Raw genomic sequence first — 23,464 nt, forward strand, 5'->3', positions numbered from 1 at the left:
GCGGACCATGGACTCTCCTAGTTCCTTGAAAGTTTTAATTATAATATTTTCTTTTTTATATATATATATATATATATATATAAAGCAAATATTAAAATCATAATATTTTCTTTCATATTAATATCAGATGGGACCCATACATGATTTTGTCGTGCTACTAGTTTTACGGTTACAAACAATAACAGAGCTTTTCATTGTCAAGGGCGAACCCATATTTGGCTAGTTTGCGGAAAAATGATATGGTGTAATAGGACCACCCCTATTTGAGAGAACCATTTGTCTTGCCAGGTTCATTAAAAGTTTAATCCTTCATTAGTTCTATTCAAGAGTAGTTTTTTTTATGGAGTCTCACAAAAACTTCATATATAGATAACTTTTCTCATTTGTAATTCTTTAGGCTATTTTGTGTTTTCTTATAATCTCTTTTTAATAAAATTATTTTTACCTATAAAAAAAAAATTTAGTATATTTGACTATGTTAGTTTCCTTTTTGGAGTTAAAAAAAGCAAGAAATGTCTCAAATTAAACAACAGATATGTTTAGGAACTAGAAAATTGAATGACATTTTTTGATGCAGTGGTCCGTTAAAATATTGACTAAGTACATTTTGATTTTTTAGTACCAAAATGTTCAATATGAATTTGTTTCCGCATGAATGAATTGCTTCAAGTATACTTGAGTTGTAAAAATGCCAACCACTGAAAAATACTCATTTACTAAAACAGAACCGTGGATAAGGTGACCCTTAAATACCACATCAGCTCAAAATGATGTTATTTTAAATAAATTAATTGAATCCTGGAATTGTGGTTTATGGAGTCACCATATTTAATAATCAATTCAATCTTTTTCAACTGAGCCACTCAAATTCTCTCAGTCACTAAGAAAATAGGGTCCCCTGCTTCACTTAGGTTGTAGAAGTTTTGTCCCTTCTTCGAAGAGTTTGTCTTTGTTTTTTGTCCTCAAGTAGTATTAAGTATACTCATTGAGCTAGTGGTAATCTTATTGTTGGGGTTCTTGGGAAACAGTTCTTGATCTACTCTCCTTCTGGTTTTACACGTGTATCTTCCTTATCTGAAAATGGAGCAATTGACTATGAGTTGGCGTAACCTATCTCTATCAGAAAAGGAATAGACTATTTTCATCCTTACTAAAGATCATAGAAAGGGTGAGTTTGTTATTGCTACGAAATTCCTAACCTCTCGTTTTCTTCAAATGGAGGCCGTGGCAAGAACTTTCAAACAATTGTGGCGGTCAAATAATGGTTTCAGAGTTTGCAATCAGGGAATCCAAGTTTATAATCAAGAGTTACAAGCTCTATAATTTGGACTCCAAGTCTGTTTTTCTTTCCAGAGATGTTGATTTTCATGAGTATTTTTTCCTTTCCACTCCACGGACTTTCACCTTCAGTCCCATTATTCCATACCCACTGGTTCCCTTTTTCCATCACCACCTCCACTTAAATACCACATTAGCTCAAAATGATGTTATTTTAAATAGATCAATCGAATCCTGGAATTGTGGTTTATGGAGTCACCATATTTAACTTCAATTAAATATTCCATAGTATTTCCACCAATCTTCGTCATATGATTTTTGACATTCTCCACAAAATTTTTTCTAAGATCAAAAAGCATTAAGTCCTAAGTTTAAACCTAACAAAATGACTTGCTGACATTAGAACAAGTATATTGTAATTGAAAATAAAAAATTAAAAGAGATATTTTACATTTGTTAGTCTTGAGCAGTGACACTAACAAATAAAGAGTATTAAAGCATTCTTTGACACGGTTCAGGCTTTGCTATACTAGTCGTGCCACTATGACAATGATAGGTCCTTCAACCATGCAATACTTGCTTTATGGTTAAGACTAACGACACAATTTTTCATAGTCAAGAGCTAATAAACCAAACTGGGGACCAGATGATTTAGCCCCTCAATGAATTTGCATGGATGGTTCCGCTTACAAGTCGTGCATAACCAACTTTTCTTGAGAGATACAAGATAGGACAATGGAATTACAAACTAGAAAGTATAAACCAAAATATTTTCTATACAGAACATAAGACCAGTAACTAATGCACCCTGCCTATCACTTTCACTAGGTTCCTTTTTAAGTTCTCTGGCAAAATCAGCCTAGCAATTAACCAGCTGCAGATTAATTCATTAGCCATACCTAATCATGGCACCCTTCCTATTGATCTCTAAACCGATAGTAGTATGTGTTATTTTCGTTCTAACCAACTTGGCCTATTTGTTGCTTGATTCAAACCAAATTAATGGTTCCATTCTGCCAGAAATAGGCAACATGAAGAATTTGAGTTTCTTGTCCCTCTTTGATAACAAGCTCACTGTTCCAATCCAAATTGGTCTCTTTGTATCTAGATTCAAACCAAATTAATGGTTCCATTCTGCCAGAAATAGGCAACATTGAAAAATTTGAGTTACCTATACCTCACCAATAACAAGCTTAGTGGTACAATCCCTTTGTCTCAAGTCATTTAAACAATTTGGTTGCATTGTCTCTTGATTCAAACCAAATCAATGGTACCATTCCTCCAAAAATAGGTCATTTAACTAACATGGAAACTTTGAACCTTAGTTGGAATCAAATCAGTGGTTCCATCCCAGTAGAAATAGCTAATTGCTCTTCGTTGGGCATGTTGTCTTTAAGCCACAACTACTTAATTGGAACCATTCCCTCTCAAATTAGAGACCTTTATTTGCTACATTTGATTGACCTCAGCTACAATAATCTCACAGGCAACATTCCCCCTTATCTTGTTAACATAAATTTGAACTTGTCATAAAATTCCTTGAAAGGTTGCATAATTTCCAAAATTATAGTTTCGACACATTCATTGGCAACAAGGATTTATGTGGTAACATCAAAGGTGCCCCACCTTGCCTTCCATCTTCCCAAACCATGTGCCAAATAAAAATTTTGGTTCCCCTTACTATTTTCATTGTGATTTTACTTCTTGGATATTTTTTCCACTCTGGAAATCGAGTTTTGAAAACATAATCTAAGTCAAGGGTAACAAAAAATGGGTACTTGTTCTCGATATGGACTTATGACAGGAAAATTGCATATGAAGACATCATGAGAGTCACAAAGAACTTTGACATTAGATATTGTATTGGAGCAAAAGGTTATGATAGTGTTTAAAAAGCACAATTACCTAGCGGCAAAGTGGTTGCATGAAAAAGCTTCGTCGCCTAAAGGCCGAGGACCCAACTTTTGACAAAAGTTTCAAGAACAAGGTCAAAATGTTAACAAAAATCCAACATTGAAACATTGTGAAACTTCATGGCTATTGTTTGCATAAACAATGCATGTTTTTGGTCTATGAGTACATGGAAAGGGGAAGCCTATTTTATGTCTTATGAAACGATACAAAGGCTATGGAATTGGATTGGACAAAAAGAGTGAACATCATCAAAGGCATAGCACATGACATATCATACATGCATCATGAATGCATCCCAGTAATTGTTCATTGAGATATAACCAACAATAATATTCTATTGAACATTAAGTTGGAGGCTTTTGTCTCTGATTTTAGAACAGCTAGACTTCTTGATCCTAATACCCTAGTTGTTGGGACCTAGGGTTATATTGCACCAAGTGAATTATTGTTTTCGTACTATACATATATGTTTTCCCCTTTTTGCCTATTATGTTTAAAAGGTTAGTCATGTGGGGCCTTCCAAATGATCACGCTAGTTTACCTTATTGTTTGTTACCTGAATTGAATCATGCAGGGTATCAAGTAATCACTTTCTATGGAATTTTTATGTATTGAAAACATTTGACCAATCTCTTCAACAAGACAATATATAAAAATAAAAATTCAAAAAGAAAATAAAGGAGAAAGATATTACATTTGTTTTAATAGATTTCGTTGTTTTTCTTTTCTTTTCTTTTTTCTATATAGAACTAGCGTATACCATGTTGGTGACTGAAAATGTGACGTCTATAGCTTTGGAGTAGTAGCACAAGAAATAATAATGGGAAGACATCCAGGAGATCTCTTGACTTTATTATCATCACCATCTTCTCAAAATTTTATGTTGAATGAAATATTAGACCAACGCTTGCCACCTCCGAATCAACTAGTTGAACAGGATATTTTTATTGTTGTAACTATAGCATTGGCATGCTTAGGCACCACACCAAAGTCGCAGCCTACAATGAAATGTGTCCCAAGAATTTCTTTCTCATAAGAAACCAATACCCAACCCATTACATGCAGTTTCACTGTGGCAGTTGAAGAACCAGAAAACCTATATTTATATGATTGGAGAGTGAAACTCCATCATGAAGCACTTGCATTAGGTTGAGTATCATATTGTTTAATGAATTTATGTGAATGAAAATGTGTACGACAATACAATGATATATGAATCATGTAATTTCTGTCAGGTTTATTTACTTTTATTTATGATTTGTAGCCTGTATTTTGCATCATAAAATATAAATCCTTACCACTTTTCTAATACCACACAACTATCATCCTAATAGGCATTGTGGAGATTGCAAAGGCTTATCCATATGCATTACCGCAAGAAAGACTGGTACTGTGTTTTCCTCGTTATAGAATCCATATTAGTAAAGGCAAATTTAATAAGCAAATAATTAATAAGATAGAAATGAATACAAAAGACCTTGACTCTTCTAAACTCTTCTTGGGCCAAGATCAAAAGCCTGAAATCCTAAGTTTAAACCTAACAAAATGACTTCCTGACATTAGAACAAGTATATTGTAATTGAAAATAAAAAATCAAAAGAGATATTTTACATTTGTTAGTCTTGAGCAGTGACACTAACAAATAAAGAGTATTAATGCATTCTTTGACACGGTTCAGTCTTTGCTATGCTAGTCGTGTCGCTATGACAAACAATGATAGGTCCAATCATGCAATACTTGATTTATGGTTAAGATTAATGACACAATTTTTCATAGTCAAGAGCTAATAACCCAAACTAGTAAGGCTATAAATGAACCAAGCCAATCATGAACTATTCAGGCTCGGCTCGATAAAAAGCTTGTTCAGGTTTGTTTGTTTATAAATAAGTCAAGCTTAAGCCTAGTTTTAGGCTCGTTTAATAAACAAGCCAAGCTCAAGCAAAAAAATTTGTTCACGAATAAGCTCATTAGCTCTTAGGCTTGATACACAACAATTCAAGTATAGACTCATTTATAAGTTTATATATGTTAACTAAATATACTCATTACACATATCTTAATAATGACATGGCCAACATGAGACCACTACTTATATTACCTTAATTTTTTCCTTCCCTTTAAACTGATCAAGAACCACTTTAGACTATAGTTACATTTAAAAATAAATAAATAATTAAGTAGGTCACATGTGATCCTTCCCTATCAATCATCTAAAGTTATGGAACATGTTAGTATTTTCTCATTCATAATAGCTACAAACATGTATTTTTCTAATCCTTCACCATCTAATGTGAATGTAAAAATTGTATTTTAAAAAATTGCTAAAGCTATAGACAATGAATGATGAATGAATGAATTTAATTATGTAAATTATTAATTTGAATAGTAGCTAATCATAAGTAAGACTAGATGCATGATAAAATAAGTATACTATTTTATTTTTCTTTTTTCTTAATTTTAGAGATTTAAGCATTTAATAATGTAATTTTTTTAGATCTCAAACTCAAAAACTTGACCTGAGCTCAAGTTTGAGCATGATATCAAGCTTGAGTTTGACTGACTAATTAGTCAAGCCAAGCCAAGCCAAGCTCAAACTTTTTGGCTTTCCCACAAACTCAAGCTCAAACACTTTTTTTAAGCTTGTCACAAGCTCAAGCCAAGCTCGAGCTTTTGATTTTTCCTGACAAACCAAGCTTAAACATGCACTACTCGACAAAACTCGGCTCGTTTACAGCCCTTTTGAAGCTGGGGACTCAATGATTTAGCCCCTCAATGAATTTGCATGGATGGTTCCGCTTACAAGTCGTGCATAACCAAATTTTCTTGACAGATAAAAGATAGGACATGGAATTACAAAGTAGAATGTAGAAACCAAAATATTTTCTATACAGAACATAAGACCAGTAACTAATGTACCCTGCCTATCACTTTCCCTAGATTCCTTTTTAAGTCCTCTGGCAAAATCAGCCTAGCAATTAACCAGCTGCAGATTAATTCATTAGTTATACCTAATCATGGCACCATTCCTATTGATCTCTAAACCAATAGTAGCATGTGTTATTTTCATTCTTTCCTTTTCTTCTACTATAGATAGTGCAATATTGCTAGTGAGAGCGACTCATCATCATCGCTTGAACATGAAGCAGAGGCTCTGATGGAGAGTGGTTGGTGGCGCTGGCGGAGTTCCAATAGAAACAATACCTCAAGTCATTGTAAGTGGCCTGGTATAGCTTGTAACAAAGCTGGAAGTGTGACAAAGATTAAACCACCTCGTAACTTCATGGTGGGTGACAAATTTGTGAAACTCAACTTCTCTTCCTTCCCAAACCTTGTTCGGCTTGATCTTAGTGGGAACGGACTCCAAGGAAGCATCACTGCTCATTTTGGTGTTCTTTCAAAGCTCATGTACTTCAACCTGTCCTCAAATAATATGACAGGTGAGCTAACTACTTGGCTAGCAAATCTCACCCAATTAGTAGAGCTGGATCTTTCAAATAACCATTTTAAGGGTCCCATCCCCATGCAACTGGGGAATCTGAAGAATCTGGTTGCCATAAACTTAAGTGGTAACGTGCTCATAGGTCCAATCTCTTCATCCCTTGTTCATTTCACCAACTTGACATCTCTATGCCTCAGTTTGAACCAAATCAACAGTTCCATCCCTTCAGATGTAGGAAATTTGAAAAAGCTAGTTCACCTAGATCTTAGTTCTAATTACCTTAATGGTTCAATTCCCTCATCCCTTAATCATTTAACCAGATTGAATTATTTGTCCTTTCATTCAAATTTCATAGAAGGTTCATAGACCAGGAAATTAGGAATGTAGAACATTTGAGTTCGCTGGACTTGTCTAATAACAAGATGTCTGGTGTCATACCAATTGAACTTACCAAATTAACCCAATTGGAGTACTTAAATCTGTGCTCTAACCCACTTTCTGGCCGCATACCTCCTGAAATAGACTTGCTTTCCAATCTTCTACATTTAGACCTCTCCCATAACAAGCTTGTGTCCATATCCCAACTTATATTGGGAATTGCAACAATCTAAAGCATTTGTCATTGAACAACAATAGTCTGAATGGAAGCATTCCAGCCCAGGTTGGGAGCCTTTCACTACTTTATATTGACATTAGTCATAATGTCATCAGTGGAAAGATAGCTCACCATCTGGGAGAATTGACAAGCCTAGAATTCTTGAATCTCTCCCATAATAGTCTCTCTGGTACCATACCTGATTTCCTTAACTCCATGACCCAGATATCATCCATTGACTTGTCATATAATAATTGGAGGGTAAGATTACACGCAAGTTTAAAGATAGATACCCACCACAAGCAATCATTGGCAACAAGGGTTTATGCAGTGAATTCAAGGGTATGCCTTCTTGCTTGACATCTACAACCACAGATTCGAAAGAAGAACCAGAGAGGGATAGGTTTCACTTCTCCACTGTCATTCTATATCTATTATTCTACCTTTCTATTTTTGGATATCTATATATATTTCTATCTACAAATAACAATGTTGAATCCGAGAGAACTGTAAACAATAATGGAGATTTACTCTCAATATGGAATTATGATGGAAGAATTGCATATGAAGATATCATTAAAGCAACCGAGGACATCAACATCAAATATTGTATTGGAACTGGAGGTTATGGCAGTGTTTACAAAGCACAGTTGCCCAGTGGAAATATTTTTGCCTTGAAGAAACTTCATCAACTAGAAGCAAAGGAGGCAGCTCTCATCAAGAGTTTTGAAACTGAGGTAAAAGTATTATCAGAAATAAGCCATCGAAACATTTTGAAGCTTCATGGATTTTGTTTACACAAGCAATGTATGTATTTGGTTTATGAATACATGGAAAGGGGAAGCTTATATTGTGTCCTAAGCAATGATGATGAAGCTGTTGAGTTGAACTGGACAAAGAGAGTGAACATTGTTAAGAGTGTGGCACATGCTTTATCTTACTTGCATCACAATTTCAACCCACCAATTGTTCACCGGGATATATCAAGCAGCAACATCCTATTGAATTTGGAATTTGAGGCATTTGTCTCTGACTTTGGTACAGCAAGACCTCTGAATCCCAATTCGTCCCATGAAACTATACTTGCAGGCACATATGGATATGTTGCTCCAGGTGAACACTTCAAGCCTTCTTCTACCTCTTCATCACTTTAATATTTCATACTTCTTCCTGGCACTTTTATCGTTTAGACTTGAATAACATGCTAATAAGAAAATATAAAACAAATATGTGCTAAGGGCGTTTTTTTTTTTTTTTTCCTTTTTTTTGCAGAATTTGCCTATACTATGGTCATGACAGAAAAAGGTAATGCCTATCGCTTTGGGGTAGTGGCACTAGAAACAATAATAGGAATGCATCCAGGAGAGCTCCTCTCGTCATTACCACCATCTTCATCCAATCAAGATGTAATGCTAAAGGATGTCTTGGATCCACGCCTCTCACCTCCAACAGATAAACGGGATGTGCAAGATATTGCCCTTGTTGCAACAATAGCATTTGCATGCTTACATTCCAACCCAAAGTCCCGAACAACCATGGAAAGCGTGTCTCAGGAATTTCTTTCTCACAAAGCAACATTGGTGAAACCTTTCCGTGAAATTTCAATATCGCAACTTTGGCAGAAAGAATATATTTGAATTTAGAAAGACCTAATGGATGATGGATATAGTGTCTAGATCGATGTAAAATCACTCCTTTCCCAAGTTTTGCAAATTGAACGCATCCCACTTAGCCCATAGGATGAAGTTCATAAGTTGGTAGTTTTTGTAGTCACTAAAAATTATATGAGCAAATAATTAAATATAAAGGGATTCAGTGTAGCTTGATCTTCCACTTAGAATTAATTTGTATGTAGCTTATAACTTTCATCTAAAACTACAACTTGGAAGGTTGACATCCCACTAATTTTCAAGGAATATTATACATTTATACCCATCATATGCACTGATTGCAACGAAGGGTTGAACTTGGTTTATCTCCTTACTTTCCACCAACCACAACCACACTCCTCCAATAACTAATTTATGAAATCTCATTCCTCAGTTATGCATTTCTTCTCAAAAGCAATGATGAGAACATTCAATTTATGCACAAAAAAATAAATTAATTAAAAAGGGGGTGTAGATGTGTCATCAAGGTCTTATGATGGGAGAATATCATATTATTACATATTTGAAGCTACAAGGAATTTCACAAAAAAAAATTTGCATTGAAACTAGATGGCAAAATCTAAAGAATAGTTGAATAGTTCACCTGAAGCATCATATAAAAGCATCTGCTGTTCTGATGTGATGAATCAAGAGCAAGTAGTCTGCCAAAGTTGGATAGAAAATCTCCACTTCAAAATTCAACAGAACACAGTAACTTGGATTAATACTCCCTCCTATCACATAAAAGATCTCACATGTAAGTTTCATATAACAACAGATCACACATGTAAATTTCATGGTATGCCCATAATTCATGTAAGAGGATAAAAGTATTAGTCCTAAAATATCAAATAATTCTCTTACATCATGCCTTGGCCAAACAATATATGGGTGCAATTGTGATGCAGAGTATATAATAATGCATGTTCCACACCATTTATTGCCTTTAATCCCTCTCCTATAAAAAGTAAGAGATTTTCTCATTATGGTATAGAGATCATTGAGGGGATAACAGGACTGCCACTCATTAAGTGCCTCATTTGTAAATGAAAGAACTATCTTTCTATACCACCTGGTTTGTCCAAAATGTTTCATTGTTTACGTCTACTATAAACAACAGATAGTCACTACAGATCATTAAAAACAGCAGTCCTTAATGCAGCTGTTCATTGAAAATGACAATCATTTATTCTTCCTGGTCTGAAAAGAAATGCTTTTCAATATGACTAGCAAATCTGTTCAAACCTGTAACAAATCAATTTACCATGGAAAACCAGCCGCACTAGAAGGCTTGCAGATTAAATTTTAAAAAAACAGCTTAATTTACCAAAAAATTGTATATAAACCCCAAACTATATTCTTTACATAAAAAATAAAAAAGGGTGCTTAAGAAAGAGAATTACCCACCACCAGTCTCAGAGTTTGAATATGCAACAAATTCACATTCAATAAGCAATAAGTTATTGTGCATGTATACTAAAAAGGAAAGGCTGGGAAATATTTTGGATTAACTATAATGCTCAAAACCAATTACAAACCATATAAGTGCAGCTTCATGATTCTCTCCAGGGCAACTTCACCAGTTACATATCAAAAAGACAAAACTCCAATCTCCAAAACATAGAGAGCAAGCCACACTGTCATCTCTCATAAAGAAAACATCGAAATTGATTTTCAAAACAACCCCCAGATTTTTTTTTTCTTCTGTTGGGAAAGATTCCTACATCCCTAAAAAGATGACATAAAAAGAAAAGGAGACAAAATGGGTACAGAAGAGATAATATGGTTCTCAATGTTATGGCTTTGAAACACTTGGTTTTGGGGAGCGGTGAAGATGGTGATGGTGATATGGAGACGCATGCGGACCATTTGGTATGGAGAGGCTCCTTGTTGGTTGTCCATTCCTAGAAAACCCTGTCTGGATTCTACTGCAGTTTCTAGCATTTGGGTAGGACCCCAGACGCTCTGCTTGCATAGCCTGAAAGAATGATGAAGAGCAGGCCATGTCCTTGAGGTTGGGCAAAGGCTTTAGTGCTTCAACAACTTCACTCATCAGAGGTCTGGCTTTAGGGTCAGGACTAAGGCAGTGGGCAGCCAACTGAAGCGCTTTTTGAGAACCTTTGACTGAGAAGCGGCCTTCGAGCCGAGGATCTAGAAGTCGATAGAACCTTCGCCTCTCTCCAAGATGTGGCCTTGCCCATTCCACCAAGTTATGCTCCCCATTTGGTCGGGTTTTGTCCATGGATCTTCGGCCAGTCACCATTTCAAGCAAAACAACCCCAAAGCTATAGACATCACTCTTCGATGTAAGATGTCCTGACAGACAATAGATAGTATTAGCCACAGATGATTCAGATAACTCACTTAAACTCTTATTTAGGTTAAATTAAAGACGTTGATCACTCAACTGAGCATTAGCTAGCAAAAATTTTATTGTTTCACTTTTTCTTTTTTAAGAGAACCAAATCTTTCTATACTTCACATACTTTCTATCCTCTATGTCATCCATTTGCCCCAGCAAAGGTTATAGGTGCAACTAGTGGAAGAGGAAGTCACGTGAAACAACTTGAAGGTTAGCTGAAAATAAAGAGGGATGAGGTCACAATAGCATAAGTTTAGCAATGAAGGTGTTGCAACTAGCAACATCAAAGAGGTGAGGATGGTAGTGGTATCAGTGATGGTGACCATGTCAGTTGCAAGCTGGAGCCATGGTTTAGTTTCAGCTTTGGTATTTGTAAAGGTAACATACATGGTGCGAAAAGAAGATATGTGCAAGGAAAACACAACAATTTTTATGAAGTAACAGATAGTGCTAAAAAAATAAACCAGGATCAAGGAGTGCTAATTTGATAGCAGCATTGAATTATATTAGACACAAACACACACACACACACACACAAACCTATAAAACATAATGCAGAATGATGATACAAACAGTCCAACCACACTAACCTGTCATCACATACTCCGGGGCAGCATAACCATAAGTTCCCATCACTCGGGTAGATACATGAGTTTTCCCATCTTCTGGACCATCTTTGGCAAGTCCAAAATCAGAAAGTTTTGCATTGTAATCCTGGAATAGAAAGTTCTTCCCAATGAGCAAAGACAAATATAGATGTTGTTCACATAATTTGAATCACAAATGGAACTTCTTAAATAAGGAAAGAAAATAAAATAATTACACACCGCATCCAACAGGATATTAGATGTTTTAAAATCTCGATATATAACTGGCTTTTCAGCTTCCTCATGAAGAAAGGCAAGGCCCTTTGCAGCACCAAGGGCAACTTTCATTCTGATGGACCAAGGAAGAGGCAGGGACCCTGCTCCATGTAACATAATTATTACCATAGACAGCAAATTAAATTGCCTCCTAGAACATTTTCATTTGGTACTAAAAGACATTATCCACTCAGTCGTAATAATTAGGTGGTCTAAAGAATTTTTCATGCCATTACATAAGAAATGCAATCTAATACAATGCACAGAAAATATAGTATTGTTTCCAAATGGTCACTTGTTGAGTACTTTTTTTATCAGTGTTCATTTGTTGAACCCTTGAAGACAAATCAATGGTAACAATTGTTAGAAATATGTGGTTAAATGATTTTTTTTTTTTTTTTTTTTTTGATAAATAACAGAAATGTATTAAAAAGAAGCCCAGGTACAGTGGGGGTGAACATGGAAAACAGTACATCAAACACATAAATTACAAAGATCAAGCATTTCTAAAAAATTAGAACAAGGGAAAAGATTAAAGGAAGAACTCCACTCTAGCAAGGTATGAAGAAGAAGAGATTTAAGATCTGAAGAAGACCCCTCCGTCCCTTCGAAACATCTTGAGTTCCGCTCTCGCCAAATACACCATAGGACACAATAAGGGACAGCCCTCCATAAATCAATGCTCCAATGCCCACCGAAGGAACCTTGCCAACTCGAAAATAAATCAGAGACACCATGCGGCATAACCCATTGAAGACCAAAAAGAGCCCACACGTGAGGGGGGTGTTTGAAATATGTGGTTAAATGATTAAATTTATCATATCTCAATAGCTTAAACTTTTGGGACAATTGGTAATTTAACAACAATAATCTATCCCAGGGATTTCTCAGAGAAAGAACTCAGACACACACATAAACCAAATATATGCCTTAAAATTACATTTCTGTGTGTGTACGTGTGTGTAGTTTATGGCTTAAAATTGCATACGTCAAATCTTCATTGCCTTTCATACGCACTTAAATCTGTAATAATTTTTTCTTCCCACAAAAAGCCAGTAAAACCTGAAGCTTTAGCTAATATTTTCTTTTCTTTAACTTATATTATTTATGAATATAATTAGAACCAGTTTTATAAGGAAACCCTATAGCAAAAAAAGATAATTGGGAAAAATTAAAAGGGTTGAGATAGCATTGAACAACATTAACTCTCCAGGGCCACTTAATAGGGAGCAATGAAAAGGGAAAAAGGAAAAGTTAAAAATAAATAAATAAATAAATCAGGTTATTACAAGATCCGAAAGAACATAAGTGGAGAGCAAATATCCTATTTTAAGGAGAGCAGCATTAAATAATTAGCCAATTTTAAATGATAGAATAAAATTCATGGATATCTCTTTCATAGCCAACACCGACTAATTTGTTGAGGATTCACGGCTAACCCAATATTATACACATGCAAGATGGAGAGGAAATTTGAGAAAAGTGAGTGCAAATTCATACTTCGAAAAAGGTGATTCTCCAAGCTTCCTCGAGGCATAAACTCATAGACAAGTAGCCTCTGATCATCCTCAATGCAATAACCAATTAATTTAACCAAATTAGGGTGGAGAAGGTCACCGAGATAATTAACTTCAGCCTGCCATATGGAAAAGAAACAAAATTACCTTTTAAGTCATAGAAGTGAAGGTAACAAGCTACCCAAATCTCCAACCTGATATTAGTGCAAAGAAAAGAAATAAAAAAGTTGATAATGAATTCTCTTACCAGCCATTCTTTATGACCTTGTAGTCCATCATGGTTGAGGGTCTTTACTGCAACTGCAACCCCTGTTCCAGGTTTCACCGGAGCAGTTCCATTCTCATTGATCCAACCCTTGAATACGCAACCAAACCCACCCTCCCCAAGAAGACTCTCAGGTCTAAAACTCCTCGTTGATGACTTAAGCTCATTAAAACTGAATTTTCGAAGTTGTGAAGCAACTTTCAATTCCTCAACCAAGTTGGGAGTTGATGGAGTACTTTCTGCTATGCTAGTTGTCGAGGATGACACAACAGGAGCAACTGGCTGGTCTTGGCTGGTATCATTTGTAGATTTACTCTCCGCTGATTCACAAACAGAAATGACACAATCATTTGGATCTAATTCAACCATAACCAGCTAAGCTATAAATAAAAGAATCTGCTAATCCTGAGCTCAGATAGACTGGAAGACGTACAATATACATGTACAAGGAGACAAGCCTCTAAATGCATGTAGATGCATACACATAGGTAGTTTGTTACTGTAAATAGAACATGTATTGAATTTAAGGTAAAGCACCAATGTTGTGCTGTGATATAAGAAATCCTTGAAGCCTAAAGGAAGCTCCAAAGAATAACTGAAACTGTGATTTAGCATGACTAGTAACCTGATGAAATACGAAACAATTTATAGTCTAAACAATGCTCCAAAGCATGACTAGTAACATGACGAAAAATATTAGGTTCAAAAAGTCCACATGGGTCTGCCAATACATAAGAGTGTATAACATAATTCATTAAAAGTTTTAAATTTCACGGAAGCATGTTGAGCACTTGCCAACACTAGAAACGTGTACACATTGATATGGGGATACATAAGAACGATATACGCGTTTGGTTAAAAAGTCATTACTTTCTTCAATGTCTAATTATGTAAATAAATTAATGCTCCATCAACACGATCTACAATTCATTACAAGGGCATCACTCTTCTACTTCACTACTCATAATAACTCTCGAAAATCATTCGACAAAAATTTAACAAGAGAGAGTTTCCATAAAGCATATTCAAAACAAGCATGCTGCAGTGTGTGTGTATTTCTAGGGAGCATCCACCACCATAACGTGGAAGTTGAACCTAAACTAAGATTATAGCGTGAAATCATGGTTAAACATGCCAGGATACTATTGCAAGCTCGGGCATCTAGAAATATGTTTCACAGCAGTGTTAGCCAATGACCTATATATAAGGAACTTATACTGCATTAATTGATCCTATCAAACATTTCTGGAAGCCATTATATTATGTCCAATTATTCCCTTCTAAAAGGGATTGCAACTTTGCGATAAAATTTATAAACAGGGACAACTCCCTGTGATTTGAATTTGTCTTATTATTATTGGCAAGTTACACACGTACTCAATGGGTTCTAAACCTACAATCTCAGCCTCCACGTGGGAGGAGGAAGTGCCATTTGAGCAAGAGCTTATTGGCAGGTATTGCATCTTCGCAAGTTCCTAACCCTTTCTGATTAAGAAACAACAAACTAACAACCGGCAACAAATCATATCTCAGGGAGACCAAAAAAATAAATGAGAAGATTGCCACATGGTCATATTTTGTAATTTCCTAGAAAGGAGCAATCTAATAATTATGAACCAACTATATTACCGGTAGTCAATTAACAGTATTAACGGACTAACGTTATTAACGGACAGAACTAACAAAGTACTTATTAAAGTCAATATCCATAACCTGCACTGATGGAAAATCTTAGAAAGAAAATAGATTCACAATGTAAAAGAAATAAATTCAGTAAAAATGGAGATCAATATTCCAAAATGTGCTGTAAGTAATATCCACATCAAAGCAAAGAACAAAGTCAGATATAACATACACTTCAATATCAACAGGCACCAAACAGGTACAAATGTAATATGATCATAAACAGACTAACACAAAGAATCAATCAATATCTACAACTACATAAAACCATATAACAAGATTGATCATATTAAGGAAACGAAGTAGACATAGAACATTTGTTTAAAAGTAGAATAAAAGTATACCATATTGAGTGCTAGTGCCACTCATAGAGCCATCCACTTTGGACTTTGAAGACATGCAGCTTCCAATGAACCTAAACTTAAACCAACATCCTGTCATCTCATTTTCTTCATCTTTCTTTTTCCTTCCCTTTGATTTTTCCACATCCCAAGCCCCAACATTAAAAGCATCAGGACCTAACCCCATCTCTCAAATCCCTAAACTAACTCTCATATCTCAAAAGCATCCCATTTCAGCAATCACCACCATTCCAGTCTATTTTAACACAACCTCCCCAAACCCAAAAACATCAAAATGCAGCAGCATATAACCTTAGCAATCAAAAACCACCAAAACAAAAATAAAACAACCCAGAAACACAAAAACCGATTAAATAATCAAAATTCAAAAACACCCATTAGTGCATACCCAACCCTTGATCATATAAACCCAAAATCACTCAACCCCAAATGGGTTTTGGAATATGCTTGAATGCTCCAAATGGGCAACACCCAGATCACAAAAATGTACATGCAAACTGAAAAAAAAGCATCACCTTGAGTAATCAGTAGCTATAACAGAGATGAAAGTTTCAAAATTTAGTGCTGTTAAGAACCTTAAAAATCGAACAAACAAAAGCTGAACAGCTTAGACCAAAACAATGTAGTACTTTTTTTACTCCGAAATTTTAGCTAAACCAAACAGACACACACACATATGCTTCACTCACTCCCACAGTGGACAGACAGACATACTACAATAGCAGCAAGACTAAGCTACCAGTACCAAAAACAAGCATTGTGATTGTGGTTTCTAGGGAGAGCAAGACAAAAGCTTTTAAAGGCAATGGAAGAGCACAGAGATAGAGAAACGCTCATTTTGCGTGAAAAGGAGAGAGAGAGAGAGAGAGAGAGAGGAAGAGAGTGAAGTGGCATTGGTATACATGGTAAGTATGTTTGTTGGAGAGTGAGACAGAAGAGAAAGTGTAAAACTACAGGCACAGGCAGTGAGACTGTGACCGTGTGTGTGAGAGTGGCAGCTGGACTTTGATTACTGGTCAGCTCCTCGAACTGACCCAATTCCCAAGGGACACAGCAATGGCCAGTGTTCAAACAATTTACCAAAAATAAATTCTTTTTTAATAATTTATAGAGTATTTAGAATCATTAACATTTCTTTATTAAAAATATTAAAAAGTATAGAAATTTTAATTTTAATATATTAAAATATAATCTTGAATTCTCAAAATTAGTTTACATTCGATTTTTTTTTACTTATAAAAATATAATTTAATCTTTAAAAAATAATAATGATAAAGAATGTTGCAATTTTGAGTTCTAGCCGGCTGTTATTAAAAATTTATATTTATCACATGTATAGAGTGCTAGCGTGACACATAAAAAAGTTGACGCGGCATAGGAATAAATTTAATAGAACTATGGAAGAAGAAATCAATACATTTTAAATATTTTAAAGAACAAATTGTTACTTTTTAAATTTGAAAAAAAGTAATGAAATTTAAGCCAAATTTTAAGGGAGGGGGAGTATATTTCAACTTTTATTTTTCCCTTAAAAAAGGTGCAATGTGCTACATATGAATAGTAAGCTTCATTATAAATTTAATTAAATTGTAAGTCGAGTTTATGTACGGAAACATTCAACAATATCAATGATGAAATGATCTCACCTAGGTGAGTAAATTAGTTGTTTTAGTTTTCGTGTCAAGTACTATGGATTATGAAATATGTCATTTAGCACCAAAATTAAAATGAACACTTGGAGCAAAATTACACTAAAATTAAAAATTAATTTGGATTACAATTATACTTCGACTTTAATATATTACATATGATTAATAGAATCCATTATTTATGTAAAAAAAAGGGGGGAGGGCAATATCACAACGTTGTACCTATACTTCTACAGTACTAAACCATTTTTCAAAAACAAAATGAGTAATTTTCAATACTCCAAGAGTATTGTTCATTTCTCTCACATAGTAATGAGTTTCACTAATTAAATTCATAGTATAACTCATTATTCATATGAGAGAAGTGAACATAATTACTAGAGTATTAAATAATTTTTCAAAAAAAAGGAATATTCTTCATTCATTCTTCCACCTAAGCATAGCTTTGATTTTATGTGAAATTAATTCTTCTCTAAAAATAAATGTAAAATTAATTCATTGCCATCTTTGAAGGAGTAAATGCATTTATTTCACTTAAAATAGGAAATTTACTCAATAGTGAAGGTGCAATATTCCTTTCTCTGAATTGAATTGGAGGTCCTATTATAAATTTTATTAATGTGACCGGAAAACTATTAGGTACTCTTGGAGTACCATAAATGTAAAGTCCCCCCTCTCACATAAATGGTGGGTCTCACCATGAATTTAATTAGTGAGACTCATCATTCATGTGAGAGAAAGGAGTACGCATTTATGATATTCTGGGAGTACACAATAATTTCCCAAAAGATACTACGTCCACAATATTTTCACACCAAATCACATGTGGTTAATTGTTATTAGTTCAAATTTGAACTTAACACTAAGATTACTTTTTTACTCTAACAATAACAACCAATAACAACCAATAATAACGTGCCACTTAGGATTTGTTGTAAAAATATTATAAAATATTGTGGACAAATCATTTCTCTTTCCAAGAAGAGAAGACATCTCACATCATAATTACTATTCCAAATAAAGCATATATGTAATAGCATTAATTAATTGTCATGCACTACTTGGTAAATGTGCATTCATTTCCTTTTTTTTAACGGAAATGTATTTATTTCTATGTATTAATTATCTATTTGTGTTGTACTAATTATTGATGTAAAGTTAAATTTCACTTTAATCTCTATACTTCATTAGTTGTAACAAATTAAAATTTAAACATTTAAAAATAACAAATTAAACCCCAAACAACGAACTAAACCCTATAGTCAAATTATTGTAACATTGTTAAGTTAACGTGAACCATAAAAAAGAAAAAGAAGAAAGTTAACACTGGAAATATTTGGGTTTTTTTTTTTTTTTTTTTTTTTCCTTTTCAAATTATTGGCATAACCGCATAACCCAGATTTGATTGAAGGTAAGAATACTGAGCAAAATTCAGATTCTTAACTCGGTTGCAAAGTCTAGCATACATGGATGTAATGTTCATTCGATCACATAAAACAAGGCACAACAAATTCCATACGATTAATCACAGTAAATTTAAGTAAACATGTCATATGTCCGCAGAGTAACATAGCACACATTAATTTTTAGATTGATTAAGATATTTCCACACTGAACATTTATAAGATGAAAATTGATGAACAATGGAGATGGCAAATAAAATAGTTCCACACTGAAATTAAATTTTCTGTTGTCTCTCAAGCATCCTACAAAATACAGAGCCAAATTTATGGATGCTTGTGGAAGCCACTAACGGTACTCGCATCATGGAATCAGATTAAACCTGTAAAACCTATTGAACAGTCTTCGTTCACCAAGATCTTCAGTGAACTTTATTTCAAAAAGAATTCTGAATCATCAAGCGGCTCATGCCCTCTCTCATTCCAGCTTCATGGTTTTCGCTATCGTCATCATCATCATATTTGATAATTAACCGTACAAATTAGGATCGAAAAGTTGAATACCAATGATTGCTTGACTGAAAAGGAAAAGAAGAACGAAGAGGATCCCATCAAGGGACTCCTTTCCCATCCATTTGCCTACAACTTATTCGATCAACTTTTATGTACAATTTTTTTAAACCTTATTTTTTCTTGTTTTTTTAAACTACTAATACACCTTAGCACATTTTCAACTAAAAAAAAAACCGATTAGAAAAAACCAAGATAAGCTTATACCAAATGCATATGCAGTACCCCAAGAACCAGATTCACCATTTATGTCAACGAGTAGTGTTGGGACTGGGAGAGCTGCAACGTCGGGCAGTATGTGGCTGGGTTAAGTGGTGTCAATATTGTTAGTTCATGGCCTCAAGGCTCAATCAAATTTTCTTAATGTGTCATCTCCCAAACAAGTGTTATCAAAGGTTATGATGGTGTGCGGCAAAGTTAATAAGGTCTCTCTTGTAGTTGAAGTGAGAATGGGGTGACAAGGTTTTCAAAGTACCTTTTATAGTTAGAGCGGAGACGAGGTATATGTACTTGGAGTCTATATATATATATATATATATATATATACTAGTATTATGCCCGTGCGATGCACGGTTTAATCAAAATTCATATGTAAACTATAAAATAGATAATAAAATAAATGATTATTTTACTTTTAAGTTATAAAATGAATGTATCTTGTGTAAGACTAATGTATTATAAAAGGCATATATATATATATATATATATATATATATGTATATATAAAATAATTGAATGGAAGATGGTAGATAGCTTGTAACTAATATGAAAGGTGATACCTAAAATTTAAGGCTCAAGTAATATTTAAATGGAAAAACCTTAAATTTAGTAATTAAAAACTATCCAAAAAATTATTGAAAGCATATTTAAGTGAAAACATTAATTCAATAATTAAGAACAATTTAAATTAATAAACATTTAAGAATTTGAAGTAGAGAGACTTTGATGAAAATTTAATTTTTGTCCTTGAAAGCATGGGAGAAGACACCAAAACTTGAGTGATTTTCACCCTACCAAAAAATTATAATAAACAAAGAGGATGTGTGTGTGTATATATATATATATATATATAGATATAAACTTCAAGTTTTTTTTTTGGTTGAGAAAAACTAAGAGTTAAGACATTGGTATTAAGTTTTCATCCACAATTGAAAATATAGCATTGAGATATGATGAGAATTGAGAAGTTATACCTTTCAATAGTAGGTCATTTTTGGCCTGTGAACAATAATCTCTATTATTTGATCTCAACCTCTCTGTGTAATTATTAACAAAACAAAATAAGTAGCACAAAAAAAAAAAAAAACCCTGCTTAGTATGATATTTGCTATCTAGTTCACCTAAATAAGTTTTTTCAAAGGGATGATAAAGCTTTAACTACGAAGAGATACAATATGCTAAACAATAGAGAATAAAACTTAATTGAGCTCTAAAACAATCCAAATGTTGTAAATACTGTGCAAGAATGTGTGCTGAAAACTCCAATATATCAAACTTGTTACAACCATCTTTGCATCTTCACTGATGTGCCCCATCTGTGATATGTTTTCTAGGAGCTCACGGTGCATATATAAAAAAGTTGATAATAACAATTAAAATTTGTGTCTATCTAAAACATTGTCAAAGCATTAGGGTAAACTTTTAGAATTGATTTAATAGCTGGAATTAAAAAAAAAAAAAAAAAAAAAAAATCCTTGTAATGAGCACCACATAAAGAAAATAAATCTAAAGCTTCTAACCACAAAATTAAACTTTAATTTTATGCATGCTTGCATGGAATCCATATAAAGAGTATAGAAGAAGTGACCAAGGGAAAAAAATCAACAATATATGCACAAACTTCAAAAGATTAGGCAGAGAACAAAAGGCTTTGAAAAAACTGCAACAAAATACATATAATAAATGACTTAAGCTAAGCAAGTTCATGTGCCAGCTGATTGTTTTCTAAGATTGAAACCATGGCAAGCCATGAAAGATGTTTTGTATCATGTGTCCAAGAGGCCCAACTGATTCGTTGGTTTGACTGCTTGAAAAAGCAATGTGCTCCTTGCTCCTCTTGGGTGAAATAGATTTCTACATCTAGTGCAGAAGCCTCGGTTCATTTTCTAAATAGAAATAGATAACTTGGTTTTCTAGTTTCAAAATAATTCTAGCAATAGAAGAGTTCTAGATATATTTGGAGATATTTATGATTTTAACATTTCAGATTGATTAGCCTTCATTGAATTATTCTTGGAGATAAATATGATTTTAGCATTTCAGGTTGATAAGCCTCCATCAAATAATTCTTTATGATCTAATCTAAAGTTGTTGATAAACTTGGAGATGGAAAGGAGAGTAAAAATTATTGATAATTCATAAAAGTTAAAATTTTTATCAACTTAGAAATTATAGGAGAAAAAGATAAGGACAAAAAAATATATATCTATTTTTTGATTTTAGGGTTTGTTGATAACATTTTAGATAGACATAATTGTTATAGCTGTAAATCAAATACTACTTTCTTTCATTACTTGATTTATCATATTTATCTAAAAAATATGTATTGTATATATCTATTCTTAAAATCTAAAAATTTAAGAAAATTTCTACAATTTGGTACTGCCACTTGGCGCAACCACGGCGTCTAAGCCCAACTTTTATTATATAATATAATATGATATAATATGATATGAGATGGGTTTAAATTACACCTGGTGTAACGATCTGTAAGAGTTACACTTTTTTTTAAACCATTGGTTGGTTAAAATTTCACTAATAATTATGTCATTATTAAATATTTAATACTATGAAAAAGTCAGCTCACTCATTTAATACTGGCATTTTATTTTCTTTCTTCTTTTATTCGTTAAAAGTTTGGATATTTTAGAACTCTTAAACCATTACAGCGAGAGATAAAGCAAGGAAAAAAAATTTTGCAGAAGAAGAAGCCGAAGACAACTTCGAATCCACAACAAGCCACTAGACAGGATTGCCCATTTGCATAGCCATTAACTCAGACTGGAAGTGACTACTTGGATGGATTATGGATGTCAATTGCAATTGTAGTTGGACTTGAACATCCCAGTATTTCTCTTTTTACTGTACTTGTCTTTCAAAATATTTTCTTTCCCCTAAATTTCTAGTGGCACGGAAATCCTAATAAAAGACATCTAATTTTATTCAATGAAATTTGTATATAAATAACCTTACATCAATTCACTTGTACAGGTGTGTTGTCTCCAACCAACTCATGTCAAGACTCAATCTCAAAAGCATATATTGTAAAGCTCTCAGTTTTTCTTTTCATCGAACACATAATAAGAGCCTTCACAGAGGTCCTGGCATATGAGAGAGAGAGATAGAAGAAGAAGACAACGATGGAGTGTGAAGCAATTGTATATATAATTCAATTGTAAATCTTTCTTTTTGAAAACAGATTACTTTTAAATTCAATTGTATATATAATTGTATAAATTTTATTTAAAATAATTTAATTTTATCATCAAATATCTTTTTTTTTTTTTTTTTTTTTTTTTATGGGATCAAATATCCATTTAATTTCTCTTTTAGGATGAATAGGTTGTTGTCATTTGATGGGATCAAATATCCATTTAATTTCTCTTTTAGGATGAATATCTCTTTTAGGATGAATAGGTTGTTGTCATTTGATGGGATCAAATATCTATTTAATTTCTCTTTTAGGATGAATAGGTTGTTGAAAATGACAAGTGCCCTTTAGTCAAGTAAAAAACAATAAATAAGGAGAGAGACAAAAGTGGAAAGTAATAACATTTAATGATGGTTTTTTTAACCATTAGATCTCTTAAAAATCTATAGTGTAAAAAATGTGTAACTTAAACCCATCTATATATATATATATATATATAATATGATATGCGTCATATAAGGTAAGTTCATATGACCCACACAAATGAA

The 23,464-nt window shown here is 33.6% G+C and overlaps 2 protein-coding genes across 4 annotated transcripts; one reads left to right on the top strand and one right to left on the bottom strand.

Moving 5' to 3' along the window:
* Positions 1–7,431: 7,431 nt before the first annotated feature.
* On the top strand, positions 7,432–9,077 carry LOC126715120 (MDIS1-interacting receptor like kinase 2-like). The gene is made up of 2 exons (XM_050415561.1): positions 7,432–8,339; positions 8,499–9,077. The coding sequence occupies exons 1-2, from the start codon at positions 7,571–7,573 to the stop codon at positions 8,861–8,863; spliced, it is 1,134 nt and encodes a 377-aa protein (XP_050271518.1). The 5' UTR covers positions 7,432–7,570; the 3' UTR covers positions 8,864–9,077.
* A 252-nt stretch (positions 9,078–9,329) lies between these two features.
* Positions 9,330–16,844, bottom strand: LOC126715119 (serine/threonine-protein kinase PBL34-like). 3 transcript variants are annotated; one of them, XR_007651804.1, is made up of 7 exons: positions 15,910–16,844; positions 13,865–14,202; positions 13,601–13,736; positions 12,065–12,201; positions 11,828–11,951; positions 10,414–11,191; positions 9,330–9,564 (listed from the first exon to the last, which is right to left on the bottom strand). XR_007651804.1 is itself a non-coding variant. In XM_050415560.1 (6 exons), exons 1-6 carry the CDS (start codon positions 16,091–16,093, stop codon positions 10,671–10,673), a joined length of 1,440 nt encoding a protein of 479 aa, XP_050271517.1. In that variant the 5' UTR covers positions 16,094–16,844; the 3' UTR covers positions 10,353–10,670. The 3 variants fall into 3 exon arrangements, 1 of the variants encoding a protein (XP_050271517.1); XR_007651803.1 differs by having other exon boundaries at positions 9,330–9,609; XM_050415560.1 differs by lacking the exon at positions 9,330–9,564 and having other exon boundaries at positions 10,353–11,191.
* Between the last annotated feature and the right edge of the window lie 6,620 nt (positions 16,845–23,464).

Source organism: Quercus robur, chromosome 2 (genome assembly GCF_932294415.1).
Source record: "Quercus robur chromosome 2, dhQueRobu3.1, whole genome shotgun sequence".
Lineage (NCBI taxonomy): Eukaryota > Viridiplantae > Streptophyta > Magnoliopsida > Fagales > Fagaceae > Quercus > Quercus robur.